Consider the following 23,530-nt stretch of genomic DNA (forward strand, 5'->3'; position numbering starts at 1 on the left):
ATCCTCAGACCCCTTGTGAGACCATATGCTGGTGCGGTTGGCCCTGGGTTCCTCCTAATGCAGGACAATGCTAGACCTCACGTGGCTGGAGTTTGTCAGCAGTTCCTGCAAGATGAAGGCATTGAAGCTGTGGACTGGCCCGCCCGTTCCCCAGACCTGAATCCGATCGAGCACATCTGGGACATCATGTCTCTCTCCATCCATCAACGTCACGTTGCACCACAGACTGTCCAGGAGTTGGCGGATGCTGTAGTGCAGGTCTGGGAGGAGATCCCTCAGGAGACCATCCGCCACCTCATCAGGAGCTGCCCAGGCGTTGTAGGGAGGTCATACAGGCACGTGGAGGCCACACACAATACTGAGCCTCATTTTGACTTGTTTTAAGGACATTACATCAAAGTTGGATCAGCCTGTCGTGTGTTTTTCCACTTTAATTGTGTGTGTGACTCCAGATCCAGGCCTCCATTGGTTAATAAATTTGATTTCCATTGATGATGTTTGTGTGATTTTGTTGTCAGCACATTCAACTTTGTACAGAACAAAGTCTTCAATGAGAATATTTCATTCATTCAGATCTAAGATGTTATTTGAGTGTTCCCTTTATTTTTTTGAGCAGTGTAGTGTTATATATATATATGTATATATATGTATATGTGTGTGTTATAGTGACTGTTTTTACTGGTAAAGGAAAACAATTTTTATGGCTGCCTAAAACTTTTGTATAGGACTGTATGAGTGGGAAACACCATGCATGCTCCGTATTAGGTTTATTATTGTTATAATTGGGTGTCTAACAGTGCTTTTCATTATCATATCATTATTTAAGTAGCTTCTGATGACCTTACAGGAAGGTTATAAACACTGAACCACTAAAAAACTGTCTTGTACTCACGCCAGGCCGGCAGTGGGCGCCAGTGGGCCAGACTGAATGAGGAAACAGTAAAGCTAGGAAGTCACGCACGCAGGACGGTAGAGCTACAGGCTGGGAATTGCGGCTTTTTACATGGTGAGCAGAGCAAAATGAGCAGACACACCGGCCAGGTTCATGCAGCGCGTTACCAGCGTAAAGAAGGGAGCAATGAGGAGCAGAAAGGAGGCGTTTATTGTGATATTTAAAGCGTCTTCACTCGCTCAGCCCTGCAGCCTGAGCAGGAGATCAGCTCTCAGCACTGCAGCCTGAGCAGGAGATCAGCTCTCAGCACTGCAGCCTGAGCAGGAGATCAGCTCTCAGTTCTCCAGCCTGAGCAGGAGATCCGCTCTCAGCACTGCAGCCTGAGCAGGAGCTCCGCTCTCAGCACTGCAGCCTGAGCAGGAGCTCCGCTCTCAGCTCTCCAGCCTGAGCAGGAGCTCCGCTCTCCAGCCTGAGCAGGAGCTCCGCTCTCAGCTCTCCAGCCTGAGCAGGAGCTCCGCTCTCAGCTCTCCAGCCTGAGCAGGAGCTCCGCTCTCCAGCCTGAGCAGGAGCTCCGCTCTCCAGCCTGAGCAGGAGCTCCGCTCTCAGCTCTCCAGCCTGAGCAGGAGATCCGCTCTCAGCTCTCCAGCCTGAGCAGGAGCTCCGCTCTCAGCTCTCCAGCCTGAGCAGTGCCCTAGTCACCAGCAGCTGTAAACTTCACTTTGTTCTCAGATTTAATTTATTTTTATTTCATTTTATTCATATTTTTGACGCCGTTCGTCGTCTTCACCTCTCTTCCGGATTCTCCAAAATCTCTGAGCTCCTTTGAGGGTGAGTCAACTGGACATACTGGTTGCTGTTTCTACCCTCACTGTCCACTTTATCAGCTCCACTTACTGTATAGCTGCACTCTGTAGTTCTACAGTTACAGACTGTAGTCCATCTGTTTCTCTGATACTCTGTTACCCTGTTCTTCAGTGGTCAGGACCCCCATGGACCCTCACAGAGCAGGTACTGCTTAGGTGGAGGGTCAGACACAGCAGTGCTGCTGGAGTTTTAAACACTCTTATTACCTTGCTGGTCCAACTTGTAGATGTAAAGTCAGAGACAGCAGCTCATGTGTGTCGGCATAGTTTGTGTTGGTCATCATCTAGTGCTTAATCAGTGGTCACAGGACGCTGCTGGCTGGATATTTTTGGTTGGTGGACTATTCTCAGTCCAGCAGTGACACTGAGGTGTTTAAAAACTCCAGCAGCACTGCTGTGTCTGATCCACTCAGACCAGCACAACACACACTAACACACCACCACCACGTCAGTGTTACTGCAGTGCTGAGAATGACCCACCACCCAAATAGTACCTGCTCTGTGAGGGTCCATGGGTCCAGGGTCAGTGACATTTAATCTACTATTCACACTCACCAGGTCTGTGATGGTTATTAATTAGTCCAGCCTGATTGCTGCAGTTCTTGTGTGTTTCACAGTTGAAGCTGTTCTGGTTCCAGCTGTTGCTGGATCTTGATCTTTATTAGATTGTGAAATGTTTAATTTAAATTTAAGCATGCCGGAGTCGATGCCGTTAAAAGAAAATAGTATGTGGTGATTTACCGGTGGCCAGTTGACGGTGGGTGTGTATGGCCTTTGGCACGCCTCCCAGCGTTCAAACAAAGGGTTTTACTCTGCGTAACAGGTCTGTGACTTGGCTTACAGGATCTGCTGCAGCAGGTGTTGTGTAATAAGTGCTCAAAGTTCTCTTTGTGGGCTACTGGAACGTTGGGAGTGTCGTCATATTCCTGTCAGAGGGAGGTTTACATCCTGGTCCTTTTTGCTCTGTCTTCGTTCACCTCTCTGTAACTGCCAGTAAAGCTCTAGTTCAGCTGCCTTTCTCACTAGCAGCTGATAGTGGTTAAGCTGTTTACAAGGCCATGCTGTTTCAAACTGGTTGAGTTACTTTGCTCAGAAAGCCGTGAGCGGTGTGTTCTGCCTGGTTTTAATGTGCTCTGATTTCCATTTAGGTGAGTGAGCTCTTTGTTTCTTGGTTGGTGGGTCCAGTAACAATCCAGCGTTATTATTTAATGGGCTTTTTAGCTCAATTTAAAAGCTGTTTAAGTGGAGCTGGAAGGATAGCAAAGTGGCTCCCTCACATTTTCCGTCAGTTTTATACACGTTGGTATGATAAAGTTCAGATGCTGAATGTTATGTTGATTGTAAGTGAAAATAAGTTCACACATCTACTGCACTGAACAGTTTCTGTGCATTTTAATGCACAGTGACTGCTTATTTGCTGAACTGAGCATACTTTTATTTAGATGGAGAGAAAAAAAAGCACGGCATGTACAAAAGGCATATTTTAACGTTATGCTTCCAGTGTGTTGAATGAATACAGCAAATCATTAGAAGTTGTGCGCTAGGAAAAAAAAAAGAATATCCACCATAGCAACGCAGAGAACAGTCTAGCTGGTAGGTAATGAAAAGGCAAAGAGAGAGATTTAAGTCGAAAATGGATAATTTGGAGACGAACGGACTTCTTTGCGTTCAGTCACTCCAGCTGGTTTCCTGATACTTTTAATCTGCAATGAGAAACTGACAAACAGTAAAAAGTTGCGAGGCTGAAGTCGGTTTCTCATTCACCAGCTTCTAGTATGAATTGTTCCTCCTTAAGTGGTGCAGAAGCTGCATTCTTTTAGGGCGGAACTGGAGAATTACCAAGAGAAGCAAAGGGGGGGGGGGGACTAACGTTGAGACATTTTGCAATAAATTATAAAGCTGGGCAAAGAATCCTGCGTTTTCATTGATATATTTTTTAGTCTATACCAGGATATAAGCACATATTAAGACATTTTCAGCCAAGATGGTCAAACCTTAATTTAATGAAATGGAAATCAATTTTTGTGGCTCCTGAGATGTTTTGATTTTTGTTGAAAGGACAAAACGGCTCTTCTTAACATTCGGGTTGCCGACCGCTGCTGTGTGCCTGTATACACCATGTTCCAAATTATTATGCAAATTGGATTGAAGTGTCAAAGATTTTTATCAATTAAACTGGTATTAATGGTATTGTGTCTCAGGGCTCTTTGGATCACTGTAATCAACCTCAGACACCTGTGATAATTAGTTTGCCAGGTGAGCCCAATTAAAGGAAAACTACTTAAGAAGGATGTTCCACATTATTAAGCAGGCCACAGGTTTCAAGCAACATGGGAAAGAAAAAGGATCTCTCTGCTGCTGAAAAGCGTCAAATAGTGCAATGCCTTGGACAAGGTATGAAAACATTAGATATTTCACGAAAACCTAAGCGTGATCATTGCACTGTGAAGAGATTTGTGGCTGATTCAGAGCACAGACGGGTTCGTGCAGATAAAGGCAGAATGAGGAAGGTTTCTGCCAGGCAAGTTCATCGGATTAAGAGAGCAGCTGCTAAAATGCCATTACAAACCAGCAAACAGGTATTTGAAGCTGCTGGTGCCTCTGGAGTCCCGCGAACCTCAAGGTGTAGGATCCTCCAGAGGCTTGCTGTGGTGCCTAAACCTATTCGGCCACCCCTAACCAGTGCTCACAAGCAGAACCAGTTGCAGTGGGCCCAGACATACATGAAGACTAATTTCCAAACAGTCTTGTTTACTGATGAGTGTCGTGCAACCCTGGATGGTCCAGATGGATGGAGTAGTGGATGGTTGGTGGATGGCCACCATGTCCCAACAAGGCTGCGACGTCAGCAAGGAAGTGGCGGAGTCATGTTTTGGGCCGGGATCATGGGGAGAGAGCTGGTAGGGCCCTTTAGGGTCCCTGAAGGTGTCAAAATGACCTCGGCAAAGTAAATAGAGTTTCTGACTGACCACTTTCTTCCATGGTACAAACAGAAGAACCGTGCCTTGCAGAGCAAAATCTCATGCTGCAAAGAACACCTCTGTGTCATTGGCTGCTATGGGCATAAAATGAGAGAAACTCATGGTGTCCACCATCTTCCCCTGATCTCAACCCTATAGAGAACCTCTGGAGTATCATCAAGCAAAAGATCTATGAGGGTGGGAGGTGGTTCACATCAAAACAGCAGCTCTGGGAGGCTGTTCTGACATCCTGCAAAGAACTTTAAGCAGAAACTCTCCAAAAACTCATAAGTTCAATGGATGCAAGAATTGTGAAGGTGATATCAAAGAAGGGTTCCTATGTTAACGTGTAACTTGGCCTGTTAGGATGTTTTCGATTGAAATAGCTTTTGATTTCAGTGAGTGTGACCTCCTAATGCTGCAAATTCAGCAAATGACCATTTTCAGTTCTTTATAACCTATAAAATGTTTTGAAACTCTGCTGTGCATAATAATTTGGAGCATTGCATTTTGAGTTTTTTTATACTGTTATCAGTGGGAGGTTTGTTCAATAAAATTCAATTTATACTCTAACGGGTGATGACTTTTATTATACTGACTCATTTGCATCGACCATTTAGGAAAATCAGGGAAAAATATCATTTGCATAATAATTTGGAACACGGTGTACTTCTTGGGGCGGCACGGTGGCCGGGTGGCCAGGGTCCGATTCCCCGGCCGGGTGGCCAGGGTCCTCTCTGTGTGGAGTTTGCATGTTCTCCCCGTGTCTGCGTGGGTTTCCTCCGGGTTCTCCGGTTTCCTCCCACAGTCCAAAGACATGCAGTCAGGCCAATTGGACATGCTAAATTACCCCTAGGTGTGAGTGACTGTCTGTGTTTGTCTGTCTGCCCTGCGATGGACTGGCGACCTGTCCAGGGTGTGTCCTGCCTTCCGCCCGAAGACTGCTGGGATAGGCTCCAGCACCCCCCCGCGACCCTGACGGAGAAGCGGCTTGGAAAATGGATGGATGGATGGATGGGTGTACTTCTTATTCTGTGTGGCTAATGGTACTATATGAATTTTAAGATATTTCAGTACGTAAAATAAGCCTTTGAAGGCTTTTACCAGTCACAGCATATAAAGAAAATGTGCTTTGACCAGCCGGTCGTTCAGGTTGATGGAAAAGCACTGCACTTTTCCCCCCCTCTCCTCTCTGTGTGGCTTTTGCGATGTCTACACACTGCATTCAGACGCAGTGTTTGTGTTATGTCTCTGTGAATGAGCAGTACATTTGAATTTGAAAGAAAACAGTCGCTATAAAGTTCAAGTAGACGTTCAGCTTTCGGTTTATTAGAATTGTGAGCCTCAGTATTGAGTGCACTGTGTAGGCTACTTGATATGTATGCCTGGAGGATGCTTTTAAAGCAAGTGACCCTAAAAGGCTCTCCAGCCTCTTTAAACAGTTACACCTCCTAGTTCAACGGTGGATTTCCCAAAGTCTTTAGCGGAGCGCCTTTAATGTTATTCCTCCTAATAAACAGACACATGTTCAGCTCTGTCTCCACATTATTCACCACCATCACTGTAATATTGTATCTGACGAGTTTTCATCAACAGCAACACGCGAAGGTAATAAGAGGGGACGGTGGAGATCGAGTCATAAGTCAAGGCACCGTTTTCAGTGCAGATAAATGTTGCGTCATTATGCTGGTTATAGTGAGCTACAAAGCAATAGACGATTAAAACAGAAGTTAAGACGCTGTGGGGTTTATCTTAAAGTTAAGAAAATATTTCGGATCTTTTGGCAAATTCGGATGTTTCTGTAACACCGTTTTCTTATCTGGAAATAAGATTATAGACTTTAGAACCGTTGTTCTGTAATGGCTTCTGTCCTAAATTCAGTCTCAACTGAAGTTGCCATGACAACAACGTTAAGACAGTATTTAGGAGGTTTAGTCCGGTTAGGATGTTTCTGTAATACTGTTTTATCTAGGGTTAATAATAAGAATATAAAGTTTTTCTGTAATGGCTCTTCTGTCCTAAATTCAGTCCTAACTAAAGTTGTCATGGTGACTAAGCAGATAAGATTTCAGACTTCAGGCGTTTCTGGAATACGGCCCCTGATGTTTTCATTGCTGACACGTTATTGAACGTGTCTCACTGCACAGTATTGTGGTGATAACACAGCAGTAAGAACTACAGCGAACATGTGCTTTGCAGTTAAAGCCTCACTTGGTTAAAGGGCCCGTTTTCAACATGCTTCTTGCACTTTACAGTACGTGACAAAATGTTCTCGCCATTGTTGTTGTTTATATTGTTGCTGCGATAAACAATGCGCTTTACTGAGTAGGGCTGGAACAAACGATTCATTTGGTAGTTGAATAATACATTGATTACTGAAAGGAATAATCGATTATTTGGATTATGAATCACTAAATTACTGATTTACGTAGCTTTTAAATTAAGCTTGAGGTTGTTTTATGCAAACTTTAAAATCAAGGATGTGCAAAGTAGCAGCAATAAAATGGAACAACTAATTTGTTTTCCCTCTAATCAAGTAAATAAAAAATTAAACAGTGCAGTCTGTGCTTCGGGGATTCTGCTGTCTGTCTAAACTCTGTTTCAGCTAAATTCTCCAGTCAAAGGTCTTTACTGAAATGGAGGAAAGTCAGCATCTCCATGGGCTCCTCTGAGAGCAGATACTCCCCACAGCAGAGCAGATGCACTCTGATGGAGCGGATGGGAAAATGGTGAATGTTTATGGCAAACTTTGTTCTCTAAACAGTTCCGTTTGAATGATTTTGTGTAAACATTTCATTTCCGTGGTAGTCCGTTCCCTGAGAGCTACCTGCTGAATGTGTTTGCTAGTGGAGGCAAACGTTCTCTCTGGCCGGATGGTTCACACTCGTTTACCTAAGTGATCCAAATCCGTCATTAATGTGATGAACCGGCTCCTGAAATGACCCTCATGAGCTCCTCCTGCTCAGTAACGTCACGTGACTGAATCACTGCATCATCAGCACAAACTAACGAGCAGAACGAGCTTCGCTGAGAAGATCATTAACTCTGATCAGCTCTCAGCTTCATTATTAGAGCCAGACAGAGGAGAAAAAAGGTGAGCTGAGCTGCTTTTCCACCGTTTACAGGCTTTAACTTCTGTTTGATGCTGTTGCCATGGTAACGCTGAATGATGGCAGAGCACAGTGGGGGAAAAAAAGCACATGAATTCTGAGCTTCACATTAATACATACGTATCCGATCTAGGACCACATACGAAAGTGGCTCAGGTCGGATTTGAAAAGATCAGATTTGTGTCCACACAGCCCTGAAAACACCAGATCGGAGTCACATTAGGGCAGAAAATCTGATGTGAATGAAGCCAGAGTCCAGCGAATTTGAACGCACCTGTGGCCTCGACGTTAAGACAACGACGCAGTGGTTAAAACTGAGAACGTTATTTGGAAAGTGAACAGGCTCGTTGCAATAATAGTTACTTGCTTCTCCGTTCCAACTCCATTAACGATACCAGAGAGCATGCATTTCCAAATAGATATTAAAGCTCAACATGAAGTAGGGCGGCTTTTAACATTAGCATTGGTCAACTAGATCACTAGCACCGCTAACTTGCTGAGCTGAATCGTCTTCATCCAGTGAGCCGACGCCTTTCCTCTTCAGATGCTCCAACTGAGGTCAGCTTTACAAACAGCACAACTGGCAACCTTTGTTCTGAGTTTAGTTTGACGTGCTCCCATGATCTTTGTTCTTGAGGCCGCCATCAAGCCTTTTCAACTCTCCAGTAAGCGGTAATGTCAAAAACATTACTAATGAGCGCGAGCAAGACGCGTGATAACGTCACCAAGTAATCGACTATTAAATTAGTTACCAACTAATTTGGCCGTCAATTTTATTCGGCTTTTCTGGGTATCGTCCTTACTTGAACGCTGACCAACTGGAGGCTTCATTACAAACGAAGCACAGGCTTCTATTTACCTGGATTTAGTGCAGCAGTGTTAGCCTTTTAACTCTCAGTCCATTATTGCCTGAAACGGCATCCCCAAAGTAAAAGGAGCGCTGTTCCCACATACTTTGGACTACAGTCATGATCTTAGTCTCATTTGAAGGGTAATACTCTAAAGATTCTCTCAGTCTTTTCACTTTAGTATCACAGCTGACAGGTGACCGACTCATTGAGTGATGTGACCAGAATGTTCTCATCATTAACACTGTAAAATCAGAGGGAATTATTTTTGGCTTTTTACATTACATTACATTACATTACATTTAGCAGATGCATTTATCCAAAGCAACTTACAAATAATGAAGTACATAGAACAAACATAGTTAGGCTTTAAAGGAGGCCAAAGGGTAATAGCGGGGTAGAGAAGGGAAGGAGGGCAAGAAGGAGATGAGGTTACCCTGACTCCCCAAATTAATTCACTGTGACAAACACATGGATGCATATATGTTGAGTTTAAATAAGGCAGTGCATTGACAACAATCAAGCATAACATCATGACCACCTCCTTGTTTCTACGCTCACTGTCCATTTGATCAGCTCCACTTACTGTATAGCTGCACTTTGTAGCAACTCTGATAGACACTCCTACCTTGTCGGTCCACCTTGTAGATGTAAAGTCAGAGATGACAGCTCATCTGCTGCTGCACAGTTTGTGTTGGCCATCCTCAGAGTGTTGATTTGTCTGAAGTGAGATGAGTGAATTGTAAACCTTAGTAAGTAGAATAAAGATTAGGGTGCTGCTTCGTTGCACCATAAAATAAGAAATCACTTGTTACAAGGACACTTTGAATGATGGTGGCATCATTGCTAAGTGACAGGAGCCACCTAAGGCATAATTAGTCTATTTAATCAAATGCAGCCCTGATTACTGCCACTTCTCACCCCCACCCCCCCCCCCCTTATTCTTCCTCTACCCATACAGCCTCACTCCAGACATGACGTCGGCCAGGCTGAAGTACCTGTCTCTGAGTGTGCTGGTGTTCCAGACCACCTCTCTGGTGCTGACCATGCGCTACTCGCGCACCCTGCAGTCCGACGGGCCGCGCTACCTGGCCTCTTCCGCCGTGGTGGTGGCTGAGCTGCTGAAAATCCTCACCTGCGTTGGCCTCGTCTGCAAAGAGCACAGTGAGTTCATCCAGTGTGGGAATAACTATCACAGAATATCCCCCTTTAATAAATACAGGGTGGTTAAAAAAGATTAATCTGAAATGGTTTAAATGAGCATAAAGTTTATTATGGACTTTTAATAAGGTCTCAGTCTGAACCTCCTCCAGCTGTACAGACATCAACACCACAGTCAAACTCATCCCAGACTGGATTGAGCGTGTCAGGTGTCTCTGCTCTCACGGCTCTTTCAGTGAGATTTCGGAGATCATCCAGTGCTGTGGAACCAATGACGAACGCTCTGAGCTGTTGGAGCTTCACTGACGAAAATCCCGCTGCACAGTTCTGACGGATTCACTCTTATTGACGTGGAGAATGCGGAACACTGCTCAGGGGTCTCATCTCCTCTCAGACTGAAGGAAGTCATCTTCTGCTGACAGTCAGAAACTCTATGACCCCCTCTTTCAATTGGATTGTGATTGGTTCCTCAGCACCTCACTATTGTAAAAAATATGGTGCTTTGAAACCAGATTAATCTTTTTGAATCACCCTATATTTACATTATTCATCGTTTAAGATGCTTTCCTTTACTCATACAATGCGGGAGAGCTTGCTAAAGATCTTGGGGAATGTTGTTGAAGCAAGTCGCCTTGTTTATCACAGTGTTGTCTCCGAGCCTTGAATCAGTGGTGTTTTAAGTTTGTAATCTGTGTTTTTACACTCTATATCTAACGGGTTGTGTTGTCTTGTTCCTGTCCTTCCTGATCAGGTTACAGCGTCCGTGCCCTCAGCAGCATCCTCAGGCAGGAGATCCTTCACAAGCCCATAGAGACGCTGAAGTTAGCCATTCCCTCAGGAATCTACACGCTGCAGAATAACCTGTTGTATGTAGCACTGTCGAACCTGGATGCTGCTACGTACCAGGTAAGAGCAGGACAGCAGTTTTCCCTCCAGCTATACTACCAGTCCAAAAGTTCCTCTTTCCTTTGTTTCACTTTCACTTGCTCATCCCTCTCTTTTAGGTCACCTACCAGCTGAAGATCTTGACCACAGCACTTTTCTCTGTGTCCATGCTGGGTCGCAGACTGGGTCTGTACCAGTGGCTCTCATTGCTCATCCTGATGGCTGGAGTGGCGCTTGTTCAGGTTTGTGTTGTATGCATTTCTATGTCTGTGTATTCATGCCTTTATATTTGGTAATTTCCCTCGCTTACTTTAAAATAATAATAATGATGAATTACATGAAGTGTCAGTGTTTTAATGCGTCCACTCCATAGATGGACATGTTTTGAATTCATTGTTTTTGTCATGCTGAGTTTACATGTATCTGCTCAGATTATTGGTTGTGGTTTGAATTCAGTGGTTGCTGTTTGCTGTGTGTTATTCAGTGGCCCACAGACTCTCCAGGCACCCCTGAGAAGGAGCAGCCTGCGGGCGGTTCACCGTTTGTCGGGCTGGTGGCCGTGTTAGTGGCCTGCTGCTCCAGCGGCTTCGCTGGTGTCTACTTCGAGAAGATTCTGAAGGAGACCAAGCAGAGTGTTTGGGTCAGAAACATACAGCTGGGTCAGTTGCCACATGTACTTGTATCAGAAGATGCTGAGAGTCTTATTAATAACCTTTTTTTTTTATTAGTAATTTTATTATTAATATGGTTTTAAGTAATGACGATTGTAAAATAGTGGTAAATTTGAAAAATGTATATATGTTAGATAGATATCGATCGACCGATCTTGTACATATCCAATCAGCACCAAGATCTGTGTCAAAGGACAACAGTTGGAAACAGTGCAGTAGTTCAAGTACCTTGGTGCCATTATCAGTGAGGAAGGTTCTAAGACAGCGATACTGGCTGGAGCTGCTCAAACTACAGCAGCGCTGGCCAGATTGAAGCCCATTAGGATGGACAGAAACATCAGCCACAAAAGTTGAACTTGCTGCGTGCACTAGTTCTGTCAGTCTTCCTGTATTCCTGCGAATCCTGGACTCTTACAGCAGACCTCCAGAGAAGAATCCAAGCAGTCGACATAAGATGTTTCAGAAGAATCCTTGGCACCTCTTATAAAGACCGTATACCAAACGAAGCCATCAGAGAGACCATCAGACAACATGTTGGGCAATACGAAGACCTTCTCACCACAGTGAAAAGGAAAGAAAAGGAAAATGAGGTCATATGGCCATGTGACAAGATCTGCAGGAGATCTCGAAGACCATTCTTCAGGAAAAAGGAGACAAGGCAGACAACGAAAGACATGGGCATACAACATAATTGAGTGGACAGTGAAGAGCATTGCGGAAACACAGGTGTAATCGCCCAACCGCCAACACTGGAGTGAGTTGGTGATGCGTTCATCAGTACAGTGCCCCTACGACCAATTCAGGTTACGGGACCAACAAAACCTCATGTCTCCAAAATGGGAACTTCTAAAAAAACCTTCTTTATTTTTAAGTCAATGGAACCAAATTTTTTTTGCAAGTGATTTTGGGCCGTTTCTTTTGGTCCATTCATAGTGACATTTATGTATATTTCTATAAATACTTTCTCTCTCTCTCTCTCTCTCTCTCTCTCTCTCTCTCTCTCTCTCTCTCTCTCTCTCTCTCTCTCTCTCTCTCTCTCTCTCTCTCTCTCAAAGCATATATTCTTTCCACTGTGTCCTTCTCTAAATGAACACAGCTCACTTTTTTTTTCAGATAGTTATTCCTGTTAGGTTTATTTTTATCTTCTATGGTGTGATCTGAGTGTTAACAGCTCCTCCGGTGCTTCTCGCAGTTAATCTTGGCATGTGATGCACGTAATCTGCCTCAGTGCAAGACACTAACGTCAGTGACTTCTTTCAGTCTTCATGTGCACTTAATGCCCATGTTATCTGAGCTCAGGAGACGTTCATCATCATTGACATTAAAATGCGTCCCATATCTGGACGTTGTCCACGTTTGGAAGACAAGTGTGCACGCGTTGCTTTTGGATCAGGGTATTCAGCAGTCAAGCGTGCATCATGAGCCTGTTTACACGTTGCATTAACGTGTGTTTCATTTCTGGGTCATGCCTGGATGTGCTTTGGCTCGAGTCTGTTTACCATTCACTTTTTACGGTGCGTCTCCACGGTGACCAGACGAGATCGGATTTCGCTGTCCCACCTAAACACCTCACACATTGTTTCTCTCTTACTTGCTTGTATGTTGCCCATGTTTTAATGAAACTCAACAAGCATGACTTGAATGGTTTCTTAGCCCACAGCGCAGGAAGGCACTTGGCTTTAACTCCAGCCTAGTGTTTCCTTCATCCTGCATTTCCTTCATTTAACTTCTCAAATTCTTGTCAACACTTGGCCGAAGCATTTCTGCTTATGTAATTGAATACAGATGTGCAGTACTGGTGCCTTATTTTGGCACCTTAAAAAGTTATTTAACTGGGCAGGGAGAAATGATTTGCTCATAAAAACACTATCAGAATAAATACAAATAATACTCATAAAATAGTATTAGTTACAGTCAACATCCAGTCCCTAGTTTGGCTTCTGTTAAATCACATGTGCTGGTGATGGAATTGATCAACCCCTGGTCAACTTTTCGAGAGAGAACACTATTTCTATTTATTTGCTGGATTTACCATAGTGGAAATAAACATAAAATATAAAAATTATTGGGTTTTTTTTTTTTCGTATGCCGAATTCAGCTGTAAATGTGCAGAAGAATGAACGAAGCGTAATTTGAACAGGGGTGTCCAAACTTTTGCATGTGACTGTTTAATGACCAAACGTTGGGAAACGTTAAAAACGAATAAATAAACAAATAAACAAGTTTTGATTAGAATTTTTTTTGATAACACAGGCATGTTTAGAATTTCACACATTAAAACAAATTTTCCTGGCACAAATTTTTGTGTGTGTGTGTATCATAGTGTCTGCATCACTCCTATAGACCAGCGGTAGAAGCAATGAAGTTGACGTGAAATATTAAAATCACGATGGATGGATGGATATTTAAATAAAATATTAATTTTAGATTTAATGATTGAGCAATCATGTTTTGTCCCCAGTTGAAGTGTCACTACTCTAATGCAGGCGTGTCAAACTGGGGACCTGTTCTGAGCCAAAGTGCTGCGGAGTTTGACGTTTACACTCCTCTAATGCTCGGAGTTCAGTTCATGAAGGCCTTGCTAATGAGCTGAGGAGCTGACTCAGGTGTGTTTAATGATGAGGCAGTGTGAAGGAGTCTACAGTGTTTTGGCCCACAAGCCTGACACGTGTTCTGATCTCACAGCCGTGCTGAGCCTCGACATGACTGAATGAATTTTTATCCAAAAATACTCAACGCGTCTTAAACAGTGGTTTGTGATTTGAGTGAGTTGTGCTTATAACCTGAGCAGTGAGTTCAGTACAGAAAAGAGAGAGAGGGAGGTGAAAGAGTTTCTCAGTAAAAACGCTCAACGTGGTGGCAATTTCATTTCCCATATTAATGTGAGCAAAATACTCCAACACACTGGTCAAATCAGCAAAATCAGTAATATCAGTAATAACAATTATAGTATTAGTAATAATAATATTGGGCATAGTAGCAAATTCAGTTTGAATACAACCAAGAAATGATTTGTAAATTAAATACTTGGATCTTAATTAGCTCAGCAGTCCACTAATTGAGTGAGAAGTATGAACAAATGCTTGAGGAGCAGGATTGTAAATGGCTGTAAGCAGCTTGTTTTTGCGCCTTTTCCAGGCTTTTTGTGATTTGTACCCACATCCAGTTCAGTCGGTGACTGAACTGACACTCTTCGTATTTTCCACTCCTTCACTATATAATGCCTTTAACAAATAGCTTGAGTTAAATCAGGTCTGTTGAAGCCAGAACAAGGTAAAGTGATGTTTCACCAAAAGCACGAAAGATGTGTTTGGACTTCGAAGTTTGCATCTGTAGTTTTGTGTAGGTTTTAGTAATGTAGCTCATTTAGCTGTCTATAAAAACGGCTGGAACAGTAGTAGCAGCCGTTTTGAAGCCTGATTTTTAAATCCCACAGTTTGCACAATGTCAGCTAGGAGCTAAGCTTTCATTGCTTGTTAGCTACGGCAGCCTTGTAGCTGGCTTTCCTGGCTTTGCTATCGATTGTGTTTTGGCTGATTTGACATTTCTGGATATTTTTAACCAGCTGTCACTTTAATCTCGGTGTGTATGGGTCCTAGATCCTGAGAGGTCCTGTCATGTCTCCTTTTTGTGCTACAGGTATGTTCGGTCTGGTTTTTGGCCTGTTTGGGATGCTGCTGTATGATGGAGAGAGAGTACGAGAGCACGGAATGTTCCAGGGCTACAACTCCATCACCTGGGCCGTGGTTTCCTTGCAGGTGAGGCTGAATGCACACAAACCAGGTCTGGGCAGTTAAGAAAACCAACCAAACAAACAGAAATAATTAAACATGTTGGTAGGGCTGGACGATAAAACGATAACAGTAATTATTGTGATATAACTTTCCTGGATAGAGCGATAAGGAAGGTTCGATACATTTTCGAAATATTATACTCCACTCTCACACTTTCACGTTCAGCGACAGCCCTGCTGACGTTTTCAGCTGCAAGGCAAGCGACACTCCTCTGCTGTCGCCAGGAGAGGGTTGCCAAATATACTTTAGCCACGTCTGAAACGTGAAGTTATACATTCCCTGTTTGAGTGGAGCGACCGGCGATCTGTTCTCCTGTGACTGAGTGTGAGAGACGAGTGGTGTAACTGATGTGCTGAGTCAGCTAATGTTTGCTGATTATACTAAGTTGACGTTGTTGAGAAACTAAACAGTTTAGCGCTGTTGTTGGCCACTTGTTTAGCATTTGTAACAGGATAGTTGAACGTTCAGTGGCAGACAGCTAAAATAAATGATTTCCTTTCTTAATTTAGGGCTATTACAAAAATTGCGGATGTGCTTTCCAGCTGGTAAAAACAGCTAATCAGAAACTTTCTCCCACTGTCCCATGACAGATTTGTGAAATGTTCTGACCATAAAGGATAGTTTAAAACCACAATTAACCAGAAAGTAGCCCTCAAACGTAAAATAAATAATACATTGACATTTATCACAATATGTATTGATGAATTTTGTTCATCATGATAACATTTCTGCCCATATCACCCAGCTCTACATGTTGGTGATACACTTTTGAGCTTCAGAAATTCCAATTTTGGAAAATTCCCCTATAAGATTAGAAACTGACATGATTATTGATGTGAAATAATATGGAAAAATATATCATTATAAGAGTTGTGGCCATATCGTCCAGCCGTGGCGCTCACGCAAGCACAGTGAACCAGCTCCTCTGACTTGTCCGCTCTTCTTACCAGTATAAAGCAAGCTGACTGTGATGTTAACATGTTTGAAGTTGTTGTGAGGTAAGTGTGTGTGTTTCTCTGCAGGCTCTGGGAGGCCTGGTCATAGCTGCTGTTATAAAGTATGCAGACAATATCCTTAAAGGCTTCGCCACCTCGCTCTCCATCATCCTGTCTACACTCATTTCCTACTTCTGGCTGCAAGACTTTGAGCCTACAAGGTACGAACACACACAAACCCGGGTATAACACATCCAGTTAATCAAAGTGTTAAGGTTTACCTAATCAGTAGGTCCAGGTGAAGTTAGAGATGCATCATTAAAAGCAGGGTTGGGCACCCATGGTGCAAAGCATTGGTTGCCATCCGTGGACCTGGGGATCTGTATTTTTGTCCCAACCACAGTTTTCCATACCTGCCCCAGCGTCTAATTCATGTCTTCAGGGGCCGGATGCAGAGAGGTTTCTTAAGAAGAAACCTACAAATGTCACCACAAAAGACTGGCACTAAGAAGTTAACAAGAATGTTCTTAAATTCATTTCTTGAAAAGAAAAAAAAAGTAAAAAGTTCTCATATATTCTTATGAGAGACGAGACAATTATTTTCTTAAGAGTTTCTGAGGAAACAAGATTTTCATTGTTTTTAGGTACGCTATGTTACGTTACCACCGGCCACAAACGATGCAAGATACATTTTGAATTACATTTTTTTTCCCCCCAGTTATTTAGTTTAATCCACATCAAACAAAGCGTTCAGTTTAGCAAACAAGAACTAGAGGTGATGGTGGAAGGAAAACAGGAGAAAAAATCCTCATTGGAAAATATGATAATTGTGGGGTGACTGAAACAAGGATGAGCTGGAGTGGCAGAGGAGCTTGTCTGCTGACCTTGTCAACTCTTACAGACTAAGGCAAGACTAAAGCTATTGCAAGGTTAAGAAAACATTTACGAACAATGGGCCTCATTCATCAGTCGATTCTGAGGAGACGTTTCTTCTTAAAATCCACCCACAGTGTTCGTGAGGATTCTGTGTTCTTAGGTGAGACCAGAATCTACACACACTCAAGAACTCAAAGGTGTGAACAGGTCTGTGGTTTAAGATCATGTCCTGAATCTGACGTGGGCTTTTTCTTAGCCCCTTTCTCAAGAACACATCTAAGAAAACAACGTATTGGAGAATGAGGCCCAGTATTTCCAAGAATACCACTTGTTCTTAAAAAAGGAGAATAATTAACAACAGAAATGAGATAATTCATGAAAAAGGTTTTCATATGAATCATTTCTTGTTACTTAATTTCTTAAAAATGAAGTTAAGAAAAAGCACACATTCAAGAAAAGCTTTCTTCTTAAGACACTTTCGTGAGTCCGGCCACAGAAGTACATGATTGGTGGGATGTTGGTAAGTGGAACGAAGGTAGATCTCCAGGAGATGGATTGTTGACCACTAGTTTAGAGGATAATACATGTATCTTACAGTACAATGGGTGGCTTCAACAATTGTTAACACTTCATCTTGATGTTCTACTGTAGATGTTCACATTAACTTTAATGGACATTTACTGAACTATCTCATGAATTCAACTCACTTGTTGATACATTAATAAACTGTCACAACCTTGACCTTCCTGGACCACCACAGGACCACTGCTGGTGGGTTATTCTCAGCACTGCAGTGACACTGACGTGATGGTGGTGTTAGTATGTGTTTCTCTAGCACTAATGGATCAGACACAGCAGTGCTGCTCCATCTACTTAGTATCCATTCTATTTGGCACCCCTACCTTGTTGGTCCACCTAGTCCAGGGTTTGGCAACCCAAATGTTAAGAAGAGCCATTTTGTCCTTTCAGCAAGAAATCAAACCACCTTGGGAGCCTCAACATTTTATGTCCATCGTACCATGTTGGCTGTGAATATGTCTCAATATATGTTAATGTACTATGTGCTAAATGCAGACTTACTTGCTCCGCTTTTAACTGTAGCTCAGCTATAGCTGCTTTTCTCACATCTCTGGCAGGAAACCTTAAAAGTAGAACAGTTTCTTGTAAAATGTCTCCCAACGTTAGAACTAATTAGGCTGCCTGAGGTGCCGGAATGTAACTGTTATACCATTTAAGGTGGAACGGGAAAATTATAGAGAATATTATATGCACTGCTATGGTGACCAGCAGTCTGAGTGCCAACCTTCAGGGTTAAAGGGTGAATCAGCAGTTCTACATTAACTCCAGTGTTTAAGACCATTTACTGTTAAACTGTGTTGAAGGATCAGCAGAGCTTTATTTTACTGTAAAGGAGGATTATTTTAATCCAATTCAGCTGTGGAGCAACAACAGGGCAGTAAAAGAGCCGCATATTGATGAGCCCTGATTTAGTAGATGTGAAGTCAGGGATAGTAGGTCATCTGTTGCTGTACAGTTTTATAGCCATCCTCTATTCTTTCATCAGTGGTCAGATTCTGGTCACAGGAGGCTGCTGGCTGGATATAAACTGCTGTGACTGATACGCTTGAAGATTCCCTCACCCAAATAATATCTGGTCCTGTGGTGGTCTCATTTTGGGTGCCTCTGTTCAAATGACATGTTTTGTTGATTTAGTGAACAAATAAGTGAACACATCCTCCACCGAGAATGCACAGTTACTGTTTATTGGCTGAATTTAACATACAGGGGTCCGTGCAAAAGTTATGGCACATTTTAAGTATACAGGATAAAAATGCTGTATTTAAGTTCTCTGTAGAGGATGTGTAGCTTATTTTCACTTAGAAAATCAACTCTTGCTGGCAGACTATGACCTGGCTTGCCATGTGGTTTCTCTCCGTAGCATCTTCTTCCTAGGAGCCGTCTTGGTCATAGTTGCGACGTTTCTATATGGCTACGAGAGCAAGCCAGCGTCCAACCCCAGCCGAGCATAACTACCGAAGCAGGAAACCCAGGAGTGGAGGGACCCGAACGTAAACGAGAGGAAGACGGAAAGGCCAAAAGGATGATGGAATGAGGAGGAAGAGCGAAAGAGAGATGGGGAGAGAAGTTAAGGTGGTCCCTGTGGTGTTCTCCTGAAGTGGCTCATTTAATTTGAAAGAAAAGCAGACACCGGTAGGCCCTACTGTGGGCAAAGAGAGAGACTTTGGTCAGCCAGAGGAGCCAAAATTGCAAGCATTTTTATGTCATATGAACTCAAACTACTTGATGGACGCAAGCAAGATGAGCTCCCAGGAGCTGCGTACACTGTCTGAGGTCTAACACTCAGAGACGCTTGAGTTCATTTTCAACTTTGAGGCTTGTTTTGGGCTTCTGTCACTGATTAACTGCCTCGGTTCTGAATAGGTCACCTGTTCTCCAGCCGTATCAGTCCTCAGTTGTGATCTCTCAGACGTGTCAACCAGCTATTCACCCTCGAAGAAAGCCTGTGCACCCGGGACATTAAAGATACAATGAGTCAAATGTTCTACTAAAACTTGAAGAAATATTATAAGAAATTAATATTAAATCTTATTAGGATGTATGGGGTGTTTATGTAGATGGGAAGAAAGTGGCCATTTGCGTTTATGTGGTGGCCTCGTTGACATGGGAAGCCACTCTCTGTTCTGTTCACGTGACAATCATGTGACCAGCTGTGTGAGTAATATACGGTCAGTAGACGTCCTCTGAAAATGGAAGTGGGAGTTTTATTTTTGGTCGTAAGCGTGATTTCTTTTGATTTTAGATCTGATTCATTCTCTGGGAATTCATTTTTGTTATAAAACGCATTCTGAAGCCATTTTAAAAATAAAGAAAAATCTGTGGTACATTCCAGAGTATTCCTCAAGGTCCTACCTTTGAAACGTTGGCTTATTTTTACCCTTAGCCCTTGTTTTCGAGCGTCTCCTTGCCCCTTGGAACAGAGTTTAAAGGGGTAGTGGTTGAAATCTTCCCCTACAAAATGAGACCCTCAAATAAAAGAGCATCACTTCATTAGTCCCTGCCCATCTGCAGTGACAGCAGAGGAGGGTAAAGTTCAGCTCCTCACTGTTGGGCTTTAGTTACATTTAGGGAATCATACGCCTTCAATGGGGGGGCAGTTACTTGTTATCGTCCACCCCTAATCCTTCAGGGATATAAAGCTGAAGTCGTCAACTTTTTTGTTCAAATTTTACTTTTCCACCTTAACTGGTGCAGCATTTACATTCTGGCAGTTTAGGTGTCAGTACTGTTCTGCTTAAGGTGGAACTAATATAATGGAAATTAATATAATACAATGATTACTGTCATTTTTAATGGAGAAAATTCTCATATTTGTGTTTTTCTTTGGTCTCTTGTTCAGCCGTCTTGCCGGTTTTTCTTTTTTCTCATAAACCTTTGTTTGTAGTCTCTGTAAAACCTCAGTTTGGAGGGCCACGTAGCCCCAACACTTCACCCCACCCCTCTATCTCAACAAAATTTGGGACACCCTACCCCTAGGCGTGAAGGGCTAAGTGGTAGTGGCAAGGAGTGAAATGGGATTGGGCCTTTGTCTTTGGCCTGTTCACTCCCTTTATGAGGCAAGAAAAACTTGGTCCCTACCAAAGTTTGTTACTAGAGTGCATGTCCTTGTATATATTAGTCAAAAAATGTACATTTTCCTTTAAATATACGTGGAACAATCTAATTTCTAATTTCTGAGCGCCCTAAAATCTATATTTTTTAAGTAAATTAAATACATGCAGGGCTTTATGAGGCACAATAGTCCCCAAAGAGAAAGTTTTTTCAGGTTTACCACTGTTTTGCCGTCATCAGCGTTACATATAAAAACTCAGACATGTGGAGGTTCACTGGTCATTTTGGACAGTAAGTAAAATGGCTGTATGTGCGTAATAGACATGGTGACACCTGGTGACCATTTCACATCAAACGGCTCTGACTGACTGTTTCTCAGTGATTGAACTATGCAGAAAGTTTGAAAACTCTGAGAGATTCCCCTTCCAGCGTGGCTAGCATGACTAGGAAGAAGACAAGGACTTAAAGCCCTGTCCTAAACGACCTGTTCATACCTCCTCATTACTTTGGTCACTTATTATGTAGTAACAACCTGTTGTCCACAGCAGGAGGCGCTGGAGGCAGCTTTCATTAACTTCATTTTATTTCATTTAAACATTTACTCCTGAAGAATTCTATCCAAGATGCTTCAAGAGCTCAGAGAAAATGACAGTAATGTTCACACCAACATTGTAAACAGTCTTTACAGAAGTGGCCATTCATTTTGCCCCTGTAGTGGAGAAGGTGGTTGTGTTTGTGTGCATTCTTTGCGCAAGTTTCACTGCACATGCATTTAAAGGTGTAGTTCATCAAGAGTGCAGTCACTGCTGATGGCAACTGAAGACACATGGGGGCCAGTCAGCACAGTGTAAATGACATCATGCTAACTGGTCTCCACCAGCTGTCAATCATGGTGATCTGCAACGTTTAGCTGAACTATATAGCCCTCTGAAGTCGTCATCATTCTGTAGGCATGCCCGTATTAGGAACTCCAGTTCTAAGCAGATTTAATCAGAAATGGTGTTTTTAAATTTTACTTCTGTTTTGCTGTGTGTTAAAGTTCATTACAGGGTCGGTAAAGGGTCGAAATGCACTGACGTCATGGGGCAGCAGTATGTACACAGATTATGAAGTGTCTTTAACCTCAGGGGAAAGCTTGAACACCCACACCTGGGTCAGTTGTGGGGTTTGAACACTGGCTGGCATGCTCATGGCAAGGTGCCGTGAATTATCGGAAGTTCAAATGAGGCATTGTAGTTGGGTGCAAGATGGATGGCAGGGCATTTAACAGTCCCCAGTCCACAGTGTCACGTGTGTACTGGGAATACATCTTAGAAGGTGCCATCGCCCACAGTGAACAGCGCGGTGGCCCGCGGGTGCTTACTGATCATGACCTGTGGCATCTGGCTATTCATGTGGACAGACTTTGTCAGAAATCATATCTACATTCAAGGTAGGAGGCATATCCTGCAGGTCAGTGCAGCGTTCTTTAGCTTTCATGGGATATGGGAGCAGAAGACCCTCCAGAGTGTCTCTATTAACATCACAACACTGGACGCAGTGCCTCACCTGGGCTTGTGAGGTTGCATACTGGATCCTAGAAACTGGCAACGTGTGGCATGGGCCGATGAGTCACAGTAAGTTGTTTCGGGCTAACGGTAGGGTTTGTGTGTGGCGCAGGCCCCATGAAGACATGGACCACAGTTGTCATCAAAGCACTGTGTAATCTGGTGGTGGTTCCATACTGGTGTGGGGGGTGTTCTTATGGCATGGGTTGGGTCCATTGGTTCATCTAAACACTTCATTGACTGGTGACCGCTACGTTTCACTGCTGGGTGACCATTTGCAGCACTTCAAGGACTTGCTGCACCCCCACAATGATGGGATATTCCAGCAGGATAATGCACTTTGATGTCTGTCCCAAGTTGTCCGGGAGCATTCTGGAGAGTCCTGAAGAACAGTGTGGCCTGCGTGTTCACCCAGCATGAGCCCGATCAAGCGTCTGTGGGATATACTGGAGAGATCCATTCAAACCTGAGATCCTGCATCTACAAATGCCACGAAGCTGTGGGTAGATCTCCAGACAGCATGTTCCTGTCCCATGGCTTTCAGCACACCCATGTAAGAGTGTTGCTACATGCAAGCTAACGCTGCTACGCACTGACCTGACCTCATAAACTAGAAGACTCATACGACCACCCTACACAAACCAGCAAGCACCATCAAACGTGGTAGTTTAGCTGCTTTGATATTAGTGGACTGCATGTTGAGAAGCTGGTATTAAAGGGGAGTTCAAATTTTTCAGAATCATAGTTATTCAGTGTGGTTTGATGTGAGAAGGTTCACTGATGAGAAACTTATAGACTCTGACATCTTTCCAGTGGTGGTGATAGGAACCAGGGGTCGCCACGACTGCAATACAAATATAACCATTTTATTTACTATCCAAAACTGCCAGCGAACCAACACGTCATCTGAGTTTTATATATAATGTTGATTATGGTAAAGTTGTCATACATATGAAGAAAAAACATTCTGGGGACTGTTTTGCCTCACAACACCCTGCATGTATCCTTTCGCCATTGATGGAATAGAATAAAATGAGTAAAATACATTTTAAGCGGAAACTTTATCACAAAGCTGTTACAGAACAATGTGTCAGACATCAGGCATTGCATATCTATCCGTTTTATTTCATAGCTTTCTGTGATGGAGCATTCAGAGGCTTAAACTCTTCAGACATCTGGTTCCTATCACCACCACCATGAACCATTCGGATTGTGTTTCTCTAGAACTTCAAAACCACCTCACCACTTCACACCAAACCACCCTGAATGGCTTGTTAAATCTTGACCATTCAACTATGTATAGTTTTTGAAAAATGTTTTCACTGGAGGACAGAGAAGATGGACGGGCTAACAGTTCA

At 43.1% G+C, this 23,530-nt stretch overlaps 1 protein-coding gene across 4 annotated transcripts; it reads left to right on the forward strand.

Moving 5' to 3' along the window:
* The first annotated feature begins 906 nt into the window (after positions 1–906).
* Positions 907–19,900, forward strand: slc35a3a (solute carrier family 35 member A3a). 4 transcript variants are annotated; one of them, XM_017717767.2, is made up of 9 exons: positions 2,673–2,903; positions 7,321–7,444; positions 9,635–9,837; positions 10,586–10,740; positions 10,839–10,961; positions 11,204–11,378; positions 15,030–15,148; positions 16,207–16,340; positions 18,935–19,900. In XM_017717767.2, exons 1-9 carry the CDS (start codon positions 2,882–2,884, stop codon positions 19,023–19,025), a joined length of 1,146 nt encoding a protein of 381 aa, XP_017573256.1. In that variant the 5' UTR covers positions 2,673–2,881; the 3' UTR covers positions 19,026–19,900. The 4 variants fall into 4 exon arrangements, with proteins under 4 accessions (XP_017573257.1, XP_037391835.1, XP_017573256.1 ...); XM_017717768.2 differs by lacking the exons at positions 2,673–2,903; positions 7,321–7,444 and adding an exon at positions 907–1,006; XM_037535938.1 differs by lacking the exons at positions 2,673–2,903; positions 7,321–7,444 and adding an exon at positions 917–1,720.
* The last annotated feature ends 3,630 nt before the right edge of the window (positions 19,901–23,530 follow it).

This window comes from Pygocentrus nattereri, chromosome 28 (genome assembly GCF_015220715.1).
Source record: "Pygocentrus nattereri isolate fPygNat1 chromosome 28, fPygNat1.pri, whole genome shotgun sequence".
NCBI lineage: Eukaryota > Metazoa > Chordata > Actinopteri > Characiformes > Serrasalmidae > Pygocentrus > Pygocentrus nattereri.